The 17,087-nt window shown below is 40.6% G+C and overlaps 2 protein-coding genes across 10 annotated transcripts in view; one reads left to right on the top strand and one right to left on the bottom strand.

The window, feature by feature from the left end:
- Window positions 1–15: 15 nt before the first annotated feature.
- On the top strand, window positions 16–2,874 carry hebp2 (heme binding protein 2). The gene is made up of 5 exons (XM_048206843.1): window positions 16–163; window positions 527–607; window positions 811–946; window positions 1,343–1,523; window positions 2,136–2,874. The coding sequence occupies exons 2-5, from the start codon at window positions 533–535 to the stop codon at window positions 2,323–2,325; spliced, it is 582 nt and encodes a 193-aa protein (XP_048062800.1). The 5' UTR covers window positions 16–163; window positions 527–532; the 3' UTR covers window positions 2,326–2,874.
- A 3,093-nt stretch (window positions 2,875–5,967) lies between these two features.
- The window catches only part of nhsl1b (NHS-like 1b), a 115,151-nt gene continuing 104,031 nt past the window's right edge, over window positions 5,968–17,087 (bottom strand). For 5 of the 9 annotated variants that reach the window (XM_048206829.1, XM_048206833.1, XM_048206831.1 and 2 more), the window contains 4 exons: window positions 12,611–15,838; window positions 10,821–10,947; window positions 9,146–9,184; window positions 5,968–8,025 (listed from right to left, as the gene is read on the bottom strand). In XM_048206829.1, coding sequence (XP_048062786.1) covers window positions 7,401–8,025; window positions 9,146–9,184; window positions 10,821–10,947; window positions 12,611–15,838 — 4,019 coding nt within the window. In that variant the 3' untranslated portion in view covers window positions 5,968–7,400. The remainder of the gene's footprint in view (window positions 8,026–9,145; window positions 9,185–10,820; window positions 10,948–12,610; window positions 15,839–17,087) is intronic. The other 4 variants (XM_048206830.1, XM_048206837.1, XM_048206838.1 and 1 more) reach the window with 1 other exon arrangement.

Raw genomic sequence — 17,087 nt, 5'->3', positions numbered from 1 at the left:
GATGTAACATGAAAACACGGAAGTAGTCGTGTAAGCGTTACTTAAGCTGTTACATATCACTCGTAACTGCATCTTCTTTATCTAACACGCCTGTGTATGTGACTGAATACAGCTCTCGATATTTTCAGCCATTTTATGCATTTTATCGTTCCACGACGGACAGGTGAGTTTTTATCTAAAGTATATAATATAGTAATAGGGTGACTGTGCAACTTATGGACAGTCATCTTATTGTAGCCTACGTTATAATTTTCTCCAGTGTTGCGAGGAATGTTTACTGCATGTCAGATCTTGTTTAACGGGTTAAACATGTATGTAACATTTTAACTATTTTCTAGATAGAATAACTTATACATTGTTGTTAGCCCTATCATGTTAGTAGTATAAAACTCTCGTTAACGTCCAAACGACTGGACATGAAATTCCCACTCAGTATTGTTGGATGAAAAAGAAGTATCTCCTATTATTTCAACACGTAAATTGTTTGCAACTATTAATCCATTTTTAATTTTGTACAACATTACAGGTCAAGATGCTTAAATCCATGGGTCAACTGTTTTTTTCCTCTGGACTCCAGAACCCAAAGTTCACTGCTCAACAGAGCAAGGTTAGTACATTACTCAAATGTGCATGTCATTTAGCCAGAAACCGCCCAGGCTTAACTTAATAACAGATTTGTTAATATTTACTTATTGCTTATTTGCAGAGATAGGGCTTGCATTTTGTTTTCGATGTAGTCTGCTCATGTTTAAACTGAAGCAGTCCTTCTTTATTGTTTTAAGTCATATCTGATGAAGTGATGTTTTTCAGGGTGAAGACTATGAGATCCGTACTTACCACACAACAAACTGGGTGAGCACATCTGTTACTGGCATGGAGCAGGACCCGGCCTTCAACACAGGCTTCAGAAGACTCTTCAAATACATTCAGGGCAATAATGACAAAAGTAAGTCTTAATGTACCTGTAGATGACAAGAAGCTCATATTTTCATGAAATAGACACTCAGGATTAGATGCATTTAGCCAGTATTTCCTTATGTCAGCCCTGTGATTGTGACATTTTCATTACACAATGTCCTTCATGCATAAAGCCAGAAGTTTTACATGGAAGTGAAGGTTTTCTGTGACTGCAATAAATCCCAAGATGCCTTTATAATAATAAAAAGCATGTGCCAAGTTGTTCCCACGGATTAAATTGTGTTAATGATTCACCAGGTGACACTTAACCTGCAAAATAGCTATGTCACATTATGATCAGTGCATGTTTCTGCACCTTTTAATTAAAGAAAGACCTTTGATATCAGCTTTATCTGAGCGCTTGTCCTGTACCGTCATGTATCAGAGTGTAAGGTGGAGATGACCGCACCAGTGACCTGTATGATTGACCCTGGTGCTGGACCTGCTTGTGAAAGCACCTTCACTACCTCCTTCTTCATCCCTGAGGAACATCAGGCCGACCCACCCAAACCCACCGACGCAGATGCTTTCATAGAGAACCGTAAAGAGTTAACGGTGTTTGTGAGGTACATGTTTGTGTCTTTAAAATTGGAAATTAAATTTAGCTACAGTACCATTCAAAAGTTTGGGGTCAGTAGGTTTGGTTTTTTTAAAGTAATTTATACTATTTAGCAAAAATGCATTAAATTGATCAAAAGTGTCAGTAAGAACATTTATAATGAACATTTACAAAGAATCCTGGAAAAAAAAGTATCACGATTTCCAAAAAATATTAAGCAACACAACTGTTTTCAGCACGAATGATGGTAAGAAATGTTTCTTGAGCACCAAATCAGCATATGAGAATGATTTCTGAAGGATCATGTGACACTGAAGACCAGAGTAATGATGCTGAAAATTCAGTTTTGCCATCAAAGGATTAAATTACATTTTAAAATATAATAAATAGAAACTTTTATTTTAAATAATAATAATAATAATTCAGAATATTACTGTTTTATTGTATTTATTTGACCATATAAATGCAGCCTTGAAGGGTGTAAGAGACTTCTTTCAGAAGCATTTAAAAAATCGTACCTACCCCAAACTGTGGAATAGTAGTTTGTTGCCAGGTCTTACTGTTCTTTAAAAATGATTTTGTTGCCATAGCTTCACTTTTGCTTGGCCTTGTTTCGCAGGACGTATGGAGGCTTTACTAACAGTGAGAGCAGCCGTGAGGAGCTTCTGAAACTGATGGAGAGCCTCAAGAGGGATGGGATGAAATTCAAAGAGGCCCCGTTCTACAGAGCGGGATATGACAGCCCCTTCAAACTGACCAACCGCAGGAATGAGGTGTGGCTGATCAAAGATGAGGAAGAAAAAGCCTAAGGATCAGATGGAAGAGGAGATGAAGAGGAGGTCAATTGTTTGTTTGAACTTAACAATAGTTATGTAGGTGCTTTTGTTTACTATGTACATGCAATTGCCTGAATGTTTTATATGAGAAATTAACACTTTACTGATTGTATAAACAATATATTTTACACCAGCATTAACACTTTAAATACCTACAATTAACAATGAAATCATATGAAAAGTATGTTGAAGTAATTTTTAATTTTTTTTTATTAATTGTTTTTGTCATTAATAATGTATCAAAGCGCTCATGTAATGCTTGTGTAAAGGTGCAAGTAAGACCTGACTGAATCAATAACTATTTTATTGTTGTGAAATATAAATACATAATCTCATCTGTATTTTTACCTGTTTATATTGCACTAAATCTTGAATCTAAAGATTAACTGGAAAAATAACAGTGTATTAAACTGATGCTAGTTTTTCTGTATTTTGTATTTTCTGGTCTTAAAATAACTGGTACGCATTGTAACCTTTGGCCCTCTAGTGGTTCAAAAATAAAACAGCACGAATCTTGCGGAAGAACATTGTTTTGGTTGTGATTTGTCGCTGCGCGTATGAATAGTCAAACCAAAATACAAAATAGATATACAAAATAGGTCCTTGAATTATATCTTATCAAAAGACTTTTGGTGATTCCTCAGAGCTTTGCCACTTTAAAAGACCATGATCATTTTTTTCTTGTTCATTGGGGCAAAAACCTTTCTTTTCTCTGTGTGCAGATTTAATGTGACTTGCACAGGCGAATGACGAAGTTCCTACAAAATCTGTCCCAACAGCTCTAAACTATTTTATTATAGGTATTATATATAAGACATATAAAGACGTGGGGCCTCATATAAAGATCACAGATTTGATCTCAGCGTGTGCCTACGCTTAAATCCACTCCAGCGCTCATATTTATAAAAACGATCTTTGGTGGAAAAGTGCTTAGAGCCACGTCAGGGTCTGAGCAGACGTAGGGTAGAGTGGGGTAAGATGAGCCATTTTTTTTTAACTTATGTGGTCCTCAAGATAAGGGAAAATTAAGAAGAAATTCAAATGAAAGTATTTAAAGTAATTTCAGGATGTTTCCTATCATTTTAAATGATTAGAATACATCTATGACAAAGGGTTCTAAAAATATGGCTTCTCATGAAATGTGTTCCTCTGGCTCAATTTACCCCAGGTTAGGGGTAAGTTGAGCCGGGTCAGTAGGTGGGCGTAAACTGACCATCTAACTGAATCAAACCCATGTGAAATTTTAAAGATTTTAAAAACTAATTTAATAATCAAATTTCCTTTTACAAATATTCTTTGTAAAACTATTTCTATTTTCAAAACCAACCAAATGAAGTGGAAATTTCAGTATCTTTAATTGTTTGCATTTCTGAAACAATATGTCACAATATGATGAATAACATCAAAGTTGTAACCTTCCCATAAACAGACTAGAGAGTTTGTTGTTAAATAAAAACTAAATAAGAATGAATAAATGTCACTGAAATTAATAAACATTTTAGTCAAAAGATTCTTGACATGGTAGTTTTTCTGCAATGTCAACCATGTTAGGCCATTAGGGACTACAGGTGGAAAGATATATATGATTAAACATCATCTGGTTCATATCAGAGAAGGATCTGGTGTACTTGTACACTATTGCTATCAAATAAACTCGAAAATAAAGATAAACTAAACCAGTTGCGTAATATTACATTGAACTGACACCAGTTTATACTTCAGATTTAACTTAAATTCATTGCCTTATGGTGGGGTAAGTTAAAACGCTGGCTCAATTTACCCCACAACATTTGGCTCACTTTGCCCCATAGCTGCCATTTTAGGAAAAGCAAGCTAGCTTACCAATTCAGAATATTTAGCTAAATGACTTGCACGGTTTTATACGTTGCTAAATCACCAATATGCATCATAAATTGTTTTAGACCTGGACAAATTTGCTTTAATGAAACAGCCATTAGGCTACATCTGTTATACTTTGACAAGCCAAAAACAGTTTTTAAAGTAAATAAGCGACTTCCACTCCTCCCATGTGCTTCTCCTTTTCACAGTCTGGCAGAAATGATGGGTTGTTCCAAAATATATGGTCACATGACAATAAAATGTTACAGTTGCCAAGATACAGGGGGTGGGTCAACTTACCCACTGGCTCATCTTACCCCACTCTCCCTTATGCACTTTTCATTGTTATTACTGCAGGTTTTTGGAAATCTAAGATATACTTGCAGCTCGCTAAGGATTTGGATGATGACTGGTGATCTTTTATATGTAAATGACATTAATAAGGTGACGTTTACAACGCGGAGAACTGAAACCATTCAGCTGCGCGCAAGTTCAAGATCATTTGAGCTAAGCAAAAAATATTTGGTAACACTTTAAAGGTGCTAAAGAGGATGTTTTGTTTTATACATTTTTGCAATATTACTTGAAACTGTCTTTACTAACTGATAAAAGACTATTTATTAGGTGCACTGAAAGTAATAATATTAATATACATCATCCGTGCACGAGGTAGGGCCTTAAAAACATCAGCCAATCGTTTACGCGATCATCGCATAAACGATTGGCCCTCTGGCTTGTCAATCACTGCCGTGACGTTCCTTGTGAGAGACGAGCGCGGCTGCGCTCTCCAGTAACTTTCCACACTCTACAGGCGCTGCATGCAATGTTTTTGTCAGGAGACAGGAGTAACAACTGCAGATTATGAGTTACCTGCGGTGAGTCCGACATAATGAATCCAAAAAACACAACACAGCGAATGCCGGTGGTAAACACTCGTATTCAAATACTCCTGCACGAGTTTTGGGAGGCGTTCCTTTGAAGTGAGCTGCGAAGGAGGGGGGCTGTTCTTACGCATGCGCTTATTTCAAAAACTCAGTAACTGTCTTTGGATTCTCAGTCGACGAAAAAATCCTCTCTATCACCTTTAACTAGTTGCTTATTAGCATGCATATTACTAGGATATTGGCTGTTTATTAGTAATTATAAAGCACATATTAATGCCTTATTCTGCATGACCACTTTCTACATCCCAGTCAGATTCGAGAACCAGAACGAACTGCTGTATAATAATAACTATTAATATAGGAGTTGTAATTAGGAGTTTATGAGGCAAAAGTTGAAGTTAATATTTAGCTAATAGTGAGAATTAGACCCTAATCTAAAGTGTGGCCAAATATTTTTAACAAAGGACATAACCTCAGGTGCTAGCTAAAGAAATCCTACAAGGCCAAACACACTCTGCACCGTCATCAGGTTTATTTTCGAGGGAACGGTTGCCTGAATATCGTGTTCACATGCTCAGCACAAAAGACGACGTGCATGTGGAGAAACAGGGAGCTTATTTCTATCTCTCTGTTGCAGCCAAATCATAAAGATTCATAACCTCTTCCGTGATATAACCTACAAATATCATTATGCATACGATGTTTGGTCCAGGTCACAGTATCGAGCTTTAAGTGATGGTCAGTAAGACGGAAGTAGGGGTTGATGGCCCTGCAAAGCCGCTGGAGTTGATGTACGGCTGTGGGTGTTATGGTGACGGTGCTAATGAGATTGTGGTTTGGGCTGCCGGCTGACAGGTGGCAGTGAATCTCAAAGACAGAGACAAAACAGATGGACAATTTTTAAATATCACCATGTTTTATTACAGAGACATACTCCAGAGGGTTAGCAGCTTGCTTCCTCTTTGCCATCGTTATTTATTCTGCTTTTATTTTCTGATCCGCTTTTCCATCAGTTCGATGGGTGAAGGAACTAGATAGAAATTCTGTGACTGGTGAATCTGAACTTAATGACTCTGACCACATGTCTGTAAGGATGTCCTCTTTAATTACACTTCACTCACTTCCCTCCCAAAAAGCCCACCTCCAGCTACAGTATATCAAACCAACATTCTGGCTATTCTAAAATAAATACTCTACAAAAGGAAGCCACTCCTAGCAAAGGTTTCTAAAATGTACAAATTCTTTGAAAATAAGTTCAGTTGTTACATAACATTTCTTGAGTTATATACATAAAAAACATTATAAAACTGCACAAGAAAAAAAAAAGAAAAAAAATGCTTGACAGGTAAACAGGAGGGTTAGTAATAAAGCAGTCACGTTCACTAGATGTTAACAGAACTCAGTCTGACAAATGCCCTCTCATTTCAGCTAGTTAGAGTGTCCCGTTCGGCTCTTTGGTAACCAAAACACTTACAAGTAAAACCGGTCATTTGTTTCAAGTAAGATGTCAGAACTCTTTAAAATAACCAACACAGACACAATGCTTTTTAAATGACAAATAAAAGGAGACGATGAACAGTGCAAGCCTACACACCAAAAACCAAATAAACTTTTTTTTTGTTTCCACAAACAAGCCGTCGTTACTCCAGTCTCTCGGCCCACAATTCCTTTTCTATTCCAGACACTTCCAATGGTCCGAACCGTAAGAAAAGATAAGTCTCTTGTAGAAATTGGTCGGTGTGCTCTTCATCTTGTTTACTAAAGCTGTCTTGCTGAGAGGCGCTGACAGAGCTGTCGCGGAGAAGTTTGTGATGTGACGCACCTCTTTGGACCCACAGCGCTGACACAATATCCATCAACTTGAACTACTACAGCCAAAACAAGCAGTCACATAGTAATTCCTTCAATACAACTTTCGTTAACAGCTTCACCAAAAAAAATCCCCACACAAATCTGACTGTTAATGCTGAAGAGTGGAAAAAAAAAAGGCTGAACAAAATAACAGAAGTAATTGCTAGGCTTTGAAAAGATGAGTCTAGTATTGCCACTGAAAGCACGGTTCCCTCCGAAATGAAGGTCAAATTTGATTAGATAGGTTACTTTATTTCTGAAGAGCTATAGGTATAGCAGTACACTGCCTAGTGCTTGAGCTGACCGCTTGATCTACCTTAGATCTGCGTGTCTGCCCACACTACAACATCAGGCAGCGCTGCCTGGATTAGCAGGCGGCAAGACCATCTAGAGTTCAACTCCTGGTCTTCTGCCCTCAGTCAATCTCTGGTGCCGAGAAGACATTCTGCCTTTGCCAAGGAGCCGTTTCTCATCCTAACTGCTGCTCTGTTCGCATAAAGTGCTGTTAGAGTCCTGAGAGTTGGGAAGGGGCATGTTTGATGGAGGAAGAGGGCATGGGTCTTCACAGTCGGTGAGTTCTCCTTCCCTCTCACAAATAACTGTCATGGGGCTGCTGAGGATCCGGCTGCGGGCGTTGTACTTGCTGCTGGCGGCAGAGGGCGGTGTGCGGGATCGGCCGTACTTCGTCCCGATTAATGACGGGGACGTTGAGAACATTCCCTCATTGCGTGCCCAGTCCTCGGACGCCCGTTTGTTGCGGCCCGGAGAAGAGCAGGGGCTCTCGCCCATCGGAGATGCTGGATCGAACGAGGAGTCGAGAGAGCGAGTCCTTTGAAAGCGCGGGTCGGTGCTGCGCAGCATCTCGGCGGCAGACATGCGGAAGCTGGTCTCGGACCGACTGCCTTTCTTCAGCAGGAGGGCCTTGAAGGTGTCGCTGCTGGTCGGGGATTTGCGCAGGCTGCGCTGTATGGAGCCCGTTTGCCGTGGCAAGGAGGAGGTCAAGCTGGGGGCCGTTCCTGTGGGGGTGACCGGTGGGGATAGAGGACCTCGCGAACGGTCCTCTTCGGATTCCTTGCGCCCCAAGACCTTCCGCTTTGACCTGGAGATAAAAGTAAAATAATGTCAAATAAATTGTTTTGTAAAAACAGATATTAAGCAATGTAAGCCAAAGTAGGGATGCACAATATATTAGGACCACATCTGTTAATGGAATCTGAAGATAATTGATATTTTTCTAACCCTCACTTATTTAATAACACAAATTTAATCTTTAAATTTAAAAATGAATTATCAATTTTTCATACTGTCGATTATGTTGTTATGGCTAAAATCACTTGTAGCATTTAAAACAAAGGGTTTTTGTTTTTTAAAAATTGAGAGTTTTAAAATTGTGCATCCTTAAACCAAAGGTTAAAAAAAACTTAGCTTAGCAATATTAGCTCAAGCTTATATTGGTTAGCAGTAGGCTGCAGAGAATCAGTTCATAAACAAAAATAAAGTTTGTGTTTGATTTGAACTATTATTTAGAGAATAATGACAGAGCTGCCAATTTATTGCCGCCACAACTGTTTAACTAAAATGCTTCAATTCAATTAACAACTAATCTAACTACTCCTGAAGCAGAACAACTTGAATAAGATTCAAGTCAATTTTAGTGATTAATTTTTTCAGTCTTGATGAGCCTATCCCCTTCATTGATTTCTGTCCCACATTCTCATTAAACTCCACTAGCCCCCAGCAAACCAAAACTTTACTGCAAAATTGGAAAAGCAGGAATATCTTAATGCAGGATATAAATAGCAGGAGTGTGGGGGGGGGGGGGAGGGGGGTTTGTTTAATACAAATTCAGTCCTTTAAAAGCCAAACCAAAGAGGAATACTGCAAGCATTGCAACTTTATGGAAGTGCAGACATAATGGAAGCCTAATCAACAAAGCAAACTGGGCAAAATGCCCAGCATCATTTTAACCCAGTGGGCTGTTCATTAACCCCACCAGTAGGGGGACCTTGGGTCAATGAAAGCTAGCATTTGTGTCCAGGATCAAATCAAATTCATTAGCATGGCATAAATGCTGCAGATTAGGGAGCGTGGGATTATCTGCGGGATGGAGCAGAAATTCATCCCACGTCTGAGATGCGCTGGGAGATTATAGAGCTAATCCCACCCTAGCATCGCCACGGGAGGAATACGCCAACAGCTAATTACTTGCCAGACCGCACCTCGTATGTTGGGGGGTGTTCGTGTTCAACTGGTCCAGGCTGAACGAAAGAGAAGGAAAGGGAGGATGGGAGAGATCAGGAAAGACCAAGGAGGAAGAGAATGACAGATATGACAGAGTGGTGGGAAAATGACAAAGGATGTGGAAGCAAGAATTGAAGTGTCAGAGATACAATATCGAAAATATATTTCTATTGAAAAACCCCATTTAAATGTTAAAAACGCTCTTTAAAAATATCTAAAAATAATAAAATGTTATTTTTCAAATTTAAGATTTTATTTTTAAAATTAGAAAGTAGGATTAATTCTATGCTTCATTTCTGAGGTTTACGCATAAAACAGACAAAAAACAATTTGCAGAGGTTAAATAATACACTTATTTTGAGCAATTTATCTTGCAATAATTTGGGGAGGGCCTCTTTTTCCTCCAGCATGACTCGTGTCACAGAGCAAGGTTCATGAAGAAATGATTGACCAAGTCTGGTGTGGACCTGAACCACGCGGAACATCTTTGGGATGAATGGGAACACCGACAGTGAGCCAGGCCCAATCACCCAACCAGGCAAGTTCTTCCAGTTCAGACTCCATAAACTACTTCATTATGGACTTTGCTTTGTGTGCAAGAGACATTGTCATTCTGGAACGGATAAAGACCCTCCCAAAACTGTTGCAACAAAATAGTGTCATGTGTGCTGTAACATTGGATTGTGCAATATGCAAACTCTTTAATCAGGAGGAGGCTTTCCACATACTATTGATCATTTTGTTCTATAATATGTAATTTTGTTTTTCCAAGTAAATTAAGCATGTTTAAACTAAAAACTATTTTTTAAAACAAAAAATACAGATTAAATACTGATTTTTGCAGTGAAGTCCTTCAAAACACAGTAGGTCAAATTTGAGACAAATGCTGTAAACACTGGTTGCAATCTAGCTTTCACTCCAGCTTTTTTTATTTGATTCATCTAAAGCTCAGCGCTTTGAGAAAGGCACCGGGCAAACCGCAGGATTTACTGAGCACATATAGCATCTGGTGCACTGTCACACTACATCTAAACTGGTCTTCCATTTCAAGGATATCTTTTGCTCTAATATATGTGTGAGATTGCAGCGGACCAGAGCATAAGGAAGAGCAAAGCTGTGCACACACACACACACACACACACTGTAGCAGAGGAAACCAAATCCTCTCGAATGAAATTGTGTGACGTGCTAAAGAACTTCAAAAACCTGCCCATTACACGTGACTATGGAAGAGCCTGCATTCATAATACGGCTGTGTGAACAAAGACACAACAACATGAATGAATTTTAAATAATGCCCCATATGGTATGCAACAGAGGTGCATTTTCACGTGAAGAACTGCAGTAAGGCTTTAAGTCAGAATTAGAAGAGAGTGCATGTTTTTTTTACACAGCCAAACTGTACATGAGCATCTAGTGGAGTAATGCATCAGCCTGGGGCATTTCTCAATCTGACACACAGAGACCACAGAAGCCCTACTCTTTACAGGCTGCTTTCCTTCCACACTCTATCTTTGATGAATGTATCTGTGATTGGATAGGACAGCCCACTTTAAAGTTATGAATGAGGTTTATGGGAGGTGGGAAGGATGGAGTGGAAAGCAAGTAGATGAGACTGGAAAAGGGATACCTGCAAAGTATTTGGGAATTTACCTGTGAATGGCAGCAAACAGGTCCTCTGTGGTGCGGGGCCGAGTGGGGGTCACCATGTCCCCACAGCTGTCACCGTTGATGCTGGGAGATTGAGCAACGTCCAATGTGCTGGACTCAAACACCTCTCCTGGTAGAACATACATATATTAAACTCATACAATAATAATATAAATAAATTGCATAGTGTTGTTATAAGCATTGCGCTTCCATCACCAAGGTCATGTGTTTGATTGTAATGCGATACACGTCAATTTGTATAAAAGCATCTGCCAAATCCATAAGTGTAATGATGATAATAAAACTTCAAAGGCAGAGTCTAATGACATGAAAATAAATGAACACACTGCAAGCAGGACCCAGCTGACAAACAGATACTGTCATTCTAGAACTCAATATTATGTCATGTCAAAATGCATTGGCATGTTGTCAAACTTGTCTAAAGAAAACATTCAAAACGTAGAGAGGAAAACCTATGCAGATAAATACTGGCAGAGCTTGAATAGTTTTATATAAAATATCAGAAAACATCAGATTTTAAAAACAGTCAACCAAAATCCTACATTTCATATAAGTACCGAGACATCCTATAGCCATCAATAAATCCAAGGACACACATATATGTCACACTCTTCAAAAATAACACATAAAGACATTAAAAAAAACTGTATGTTTAATATTATCTTACATTGTTATGGTCGTATCCACCTTTCCAGAGTTCAGTTGCACTGCTCTGCTCTCCTCTCATCTCACATCTGCACTTGCCTGAGACACTGAGGGTGATCTCACGTTACGCGCTCTCTCCATACCCCTCCCTCACTTCTCTCCTCCTCTACCCACAGTCAGCTCCACCCCCCACCCCATCCCGTTTAAACGGCTTTCCCTAAGAAATGCTGTCCCATTCTATCCTGACCATGACTAGAAGTGTGAGGAGGAGAGTCTGTGGACACTGTGACGTTGAGAGAGATGCACGTTTTCTCTTTAGCTACATGCTGTAATAGTTTTATTTAAAATTTAAGAGAAACAACTATAAAAGTCTCAATATGTAAGCTGCACATCCTCATTAAATAGCCATTGCTTTAATTACCATATTCAAGAGTTGTCTGTGTATAGTTGCTGTCAGTACCCTTAATATTCATTACTTCAATAATTTAATATTTAATATTTATTTTACATTTATTTATTTTTATTACCTGTAACTTAATTTATCTGCTCATTTCCTTATTTACATGATTTTTTGGAAATATTATAAAGTTGTGTTACATGCATTCAAAACTGGTTAGAGAATCTATAAATGAAACAATACAAAACAGAAGGATATGAGAGAGTGGTAAAACAGGAGAGAGTGAGAAAAGGCTGAAAGAATCAGAAGTCAAAGGGACAGATGGTGAAAGGGGAGGAGAGGCTGAATGAATAAAGTGAAAGACTTGGGGAAAGAGACAAAGAGAAGTAAAACTAAAGTAGTACTAAATCCAAAGGGCTGCTTGAGTGCTGTCCCATTCTAAGCCCTGATACACTCATGTTAGAGGTGAGCCACCTCTTGCCTTAAATGCATAAAAACTTATACACAAGTTTTTCTTTACAATGCTGTTTTAATACAAGCTGAAGGGCTAATGTGCATCACCTTGTTCCTATCATCTATCTTTATGTAATTTAAAGCTTGAGATCACATATGTCATCCAATAGTGCCTCTGACTCTTTAAAAAGGCCAGAGTATTTAAAATTGTATGATTTTGTGTCACCCAGTTTTATAAATGATCTCCACAGAGTAAAATTAGGAAAATCTAACTCACCACTTTCATCATCTTTAGATCCAAAAGATCCTGTACTGCTGGTTACATCATCATCATCATCATCATCATCATCATCATCATCATCTCCCTCTTCTTCATTCTTTGCTTCAATGGTACCCATGTCTGCATCAAGAATGATGGTACCAGAAGTCTGTGAGGACTCCTGAGCTTCACAATTTGTGGGAGAAATGTATCTTATCTCCTCAGAAGGTGCAGAAATACCAATGCTATCCTTCTCAGTTGTCTCTTCCTGTTCTGGCACAGGTGTGGGGTCCAGACCTTCAGGTGTAGACTTAGAGATGCAAACGTCATTCTGAGCACTCAGCAAATCACTGACATGATCCACTGAAGAAAAGGTGAGAGAAAACGTGGGCTTTTTGGAAACCAGAGGAGGCTTTTTCTTGGGTGTAGTGTTTTGTGGTGCTTCTGCAGGTGATGAGAGGGCAGTATCTAGACCATCTACTTCAGCTGTAGCCTTAACCTTGCCAAGATCTATGGACCCATTTGTAAGGCAGGATGTTGGTTCAGAATGTGATTTTACATCACAGTCAGGTTGTGCTTCAATATGGCTATCCTGGCTATGCTGGATGGAGAGTTTTTTCTCTGGAGATGATGGCCTTAAATTTGAAGGTATTGAAGAAACCTGAGGAACTGTGGGATTCCCTGGTTTTTGAGGTTTCTCTGGTGTTTGAGGTCTGGCCAACTGGCTAACTTCATTGTTTTCTGGCCGCTTTGCTGGCCGAAGTTGCACACTCTGCAGAGCAAATGGGGTGATCAGAGGCATGCCAACCTTACTAGGCTGCTCAGAGTGAGGTGACACTGGTCTCTTTTCTGAGTTCACTGGTTTTAGGCTACCCTTAATTTCCTTCAAGCAAGCAGAAGAAGGTGTAGGTGGTGTCATACTGGGTAGGAGTTGATTTTGGGATAGAGAATAAGCAGGGATGGTGGAACAAGCAGGCAGTGGTGGTGGTGGAGGTGGAGGGCTGAAAGAATTATTAAGGCCCGACAAGGCAGGGTCTGTCAACACTTCTGGAGGTGGAGGAGGTGGAAATTCAGGGGAAGAATTGATGTAAGTAGGGCACATGGATGCTTGTTGATGGGGGGTGGTGGGTAAAGCAGGTGGCGGAGGAGGAAACTTCTCATCTGCAGTGCACACAGGGCTGGAGGGCGCAAGGGGAGGAGGAAAGGATGGAGGATTGAAAGATACAAGAGCCACAGGTGCAGCTGGAAGAGGAGGTGGAGGAGGAATATTGTTCCTGTTGGAATCAGAGGTGTTAGAGGAAAGAGAAGTGGAAGAAGAGGATATGGATACAGATGAGAGCAAGGATGACTTTCTTTCAGGCACTCTGGGTTTGGGTTTGCTGCCTGATGGGGACATGCATCTCATAAATGAGGGGACAGGAGTGCCAGCTGTTGGAGTATTAGATTGACTTGAGTATCCACTTGATGGAGAAGTCAACCGATGTACCCTGTCTGGCGATGAGGTGCCTGTTCTGGGCTTCACATTTCCTTCCTGAGCAGGAGGAAGAGTAGCCTGGTTACCATTGTGGAGGCCTCTTCCATTTCCAATCTCACCCACTTGTCCAGCAGAAAATGAATTGGTGCATGGTGACTGTGTTTGATCTCCAGATGGACGAGGATAATCCATGTAGTAGCCCCAAGAGTCTGCATAATCAGAACGGAGGCTACTAGTATCACTATGAGAAGGTGTGACATGACAGATGGAGTACACATGAGCCATCCCTGCTGCTGATACACCACTGCTGCCTGCACTGATGCTGCTCTGGCTCCTGGGACGAAGCATCCAGGGGTCCTCATAGTCGCTACAAGGACTGTGAGATGGTGAGGTGGAGGACCCTTTGCCTTTCAGCCCATTCTGAAGTGACTGTTGGAGCGTGGCAATCAGTGACTCATTGAGAAGAGAACCATTGCTAATATCTGACCCTACATTATTGGCAGTGGGGGAGCTGGTTTTCTTAGGCTTTCGTCGTAGAGAGTCTGTGCGTGCTGGTGGAAGAGGTGGTTTCTTAGGTTTGCGTAGAGAGATGGAACGTGACAGTGAGTGGTCACTGTACAAGCTGGTTCTGTCTTCTTGCTGACCCAGGCACTCATACATACTGTGTCTTGCTGCTCTTCCTCCTATACCATGACCATGGCCACTACCCTGGCTCCTTGACCTAAGGCCTGAATCCAGATGCATGGATGTGTAGTAGCCATCATTGTCCATAGAGTAGAGTGAACTAGAGTCTGTACCTTTTGAGGAGCGTTCAAGGCTACTATAGAGGTTATTTATGGGTGTTGAGCAGCTGGAAGTCAGTGTCCTTCTGGGCAAGACATTCTCAGGAGTGTCATAAATCCATTGCTCGTCTGAAGACAATGTTCCTGCAGCAATGGTGCTGTGGCTGTGCAAACTGCTATCTGACTGGCCAGTCTCACTACAGGTATCCTTCATGCCTGCTTCTGGTGTGTGCGATCCTGTGCCTACACTACTAGTGCTCTCACTATTGACAGCTGAGACCATGCTAAGAGGTCTAGCTCTAGTGTATGGTGACCCAGCAAGTGGGCTCTGGCCTGGGCTCGATGTGGTGTGAAGTGCAATAACCTCAGCAGAACATGACAGAGTAGCATTAGGTATAAGCGAGGTTGAGTAGGTTGCATGTGGAGAAACTACACAGGCTGGACCTGAGACAGATCCCCACTCCTTCTGAGTACCTCTCACCTCCTGAGATTTTGGCCGGGCTTGGGTACATACCCTGGGGGCATTCCTCATGTGCACCACAGTATCATCTACTTGTAATTTTCCAATCTGCTGAGGTGCTTTTGCAGCGGAGTCTTCTTGCCTAAAAGGGGTGCTACTGTAAAGGGGATCTGCATTTAGTGACACCCGTGCACCTCGTGGCAAGCTGTGAAAACGTTGGATATCATTGCCAAACTGTGGTGCCATTACTACAACAGAACTTCCAGGTGAGCTCCCATCATAAACAGAAGAGATGTTTGTGGCAGAAGTGGAGATGCCAGCCATTTGAGCAGCAATTCCTTGACCCTTCTGAGCTCGTATTCTCCTCACAGAGGGTGGGACAATTTTCACCTCCTCAGTCTGGCAGCCAGAATCTTTTGTTATAGATCGATGGAGAGTTGAATTCCTATTCATGACTCGCCCAAGTGTTGAATACTGTCCAGGGATAAACATGGACTGTGGCCGAAGCTCTCCTCCACGCCCCTTAGCCGCTGCAAAGGGAAAAAAATAAAGGAGACAATTATGACAAATACTACAGCTGCTTGTTTCTCTGCTTCTCTCCCCTTCATCTCTTTGTGACATCAGCTGCCAATCAGATTAGCTCTCTCTATTGAGAGCTAATTAATTTGATTATCTAGAGCCACATGTGGCACGTTGATGACTTCTGGAAACTTTTATTAAGGTTGATAACTTAATGGCTGGCACCAAAAATATTGTCCATTCCTGAGTGTCACTGAGAGTTTGCAAGAGTCACTGAGAGTCAATGGTCTTAGTAAGCCGGTGCTCAAAAGGAAGACAGGCAGATGGTCTAGCAGTACTTACAGCACTCTCTCACACAAACCACACATCTTTATGGGCTTATTCATTTATGCATGCAAACACATTTCTAGAGTTTAGTTGAAAACCATAGGCTGTTAATGTATTATGCCTCCTGTTACAATCATACACACCCAGCAGTGTGCAACCTTGCATCTTCTTAATGTCATGCTCAATGTTAGAGAATAAATTACCATACAAGAGTGACATTCTAACTGCCAGACAGAGACTTGTCTTAAAAGCATTTCTATCAGATCAGCTTAAGTTTTAGAGCCAGGGATATGACACTGGTGCACAAAGTTAGCCCTCACCCCTGCATGTATAAACAACAGAATGGGACTTAATGCAGATTTATTGTGCATCGCTATCAGCAAAACATCTTTAAAGAGCTTGACACTCTATTTCTCCCCCACACCCATCTGTTCTAGTAAAGAAGGGCTCATTAAAAGCATATCTACAAATAGCAAATACAAAGAGTGATACAGAATGCCCTTTCCACAATCCCCATAATCTGGCATGTGTGGAAACAGATATGGCATTTTAACAGTATGTTAGCGTTATTGAAAATTAAATGAAACTTGCTGATATACTTCCCCATAGCACACACGCACACACACACACAAAAAAAACCCACATATCCAACGTGGACTATCTGCACAATTTTTTTTCTTCTACTACATCTATTTTACCTCCCCCTCCCCCTCCATTACTCTCCTGATAAAATATGAAGTGTTTTGCCAGAAGAATCTGGATAGTGGATTATGCAGTAGCATCAGTTGGCTGCAAAGCAAAATGTGGAATGCCATCTTCAACAACGGCTCCAAATATGAGCACTCCCATACATTAACAGGAAGCAAACTAAATAGAATCAGGGACAGTTACCCAGGGGAGTGTTGGGAAATGGAATGCGGGATGCAGCTGTTG

The sequence above is a fragment of the Megalobrama amblycephala genome, linkage group LG11 (assembly GCF_018812025.1).
Source record: "Megalobrama amblycephala isolate DHTTF-2021 linkage group LG11, ASM1881202v1, whole genome shotgun sequence".
Lineage (NCBI taxonomy): Eukaryota > Metazoa > Chordata > Actinopteri > Cypriniformes > Xenocyprididae > Megalobrama > Megalobrama amblycephala.
Note: the sequence above shows the minus strand (reverse complement) of the source record. Positions and strands in the feature narration are given on the sequence as shown.

Bases quoted from the DNA above. Each gene is read 5' to 3' on its own strand.
- hebp2 (XM_048206843.1), top strand. From the start codon at position 533: ATGCTTAAATCCATGGGTCAACTGTTTTTTTCCTCTGGACTCCAGAAC. The intron at 608-810 runs GTTAGTACATTA...GATGTTTTTCAG, and splicing joins TCACTGCTCAACAGAGCAAG to GGTGAAGACTATGAGATCCG. The intron at 947-1,342 runs GTAAGTCTTAAT...GTCATGTATCAG, and splicing joins TCAGGGCAATAATGACAAAA to AGTGTAAGGTGGAGATGACC.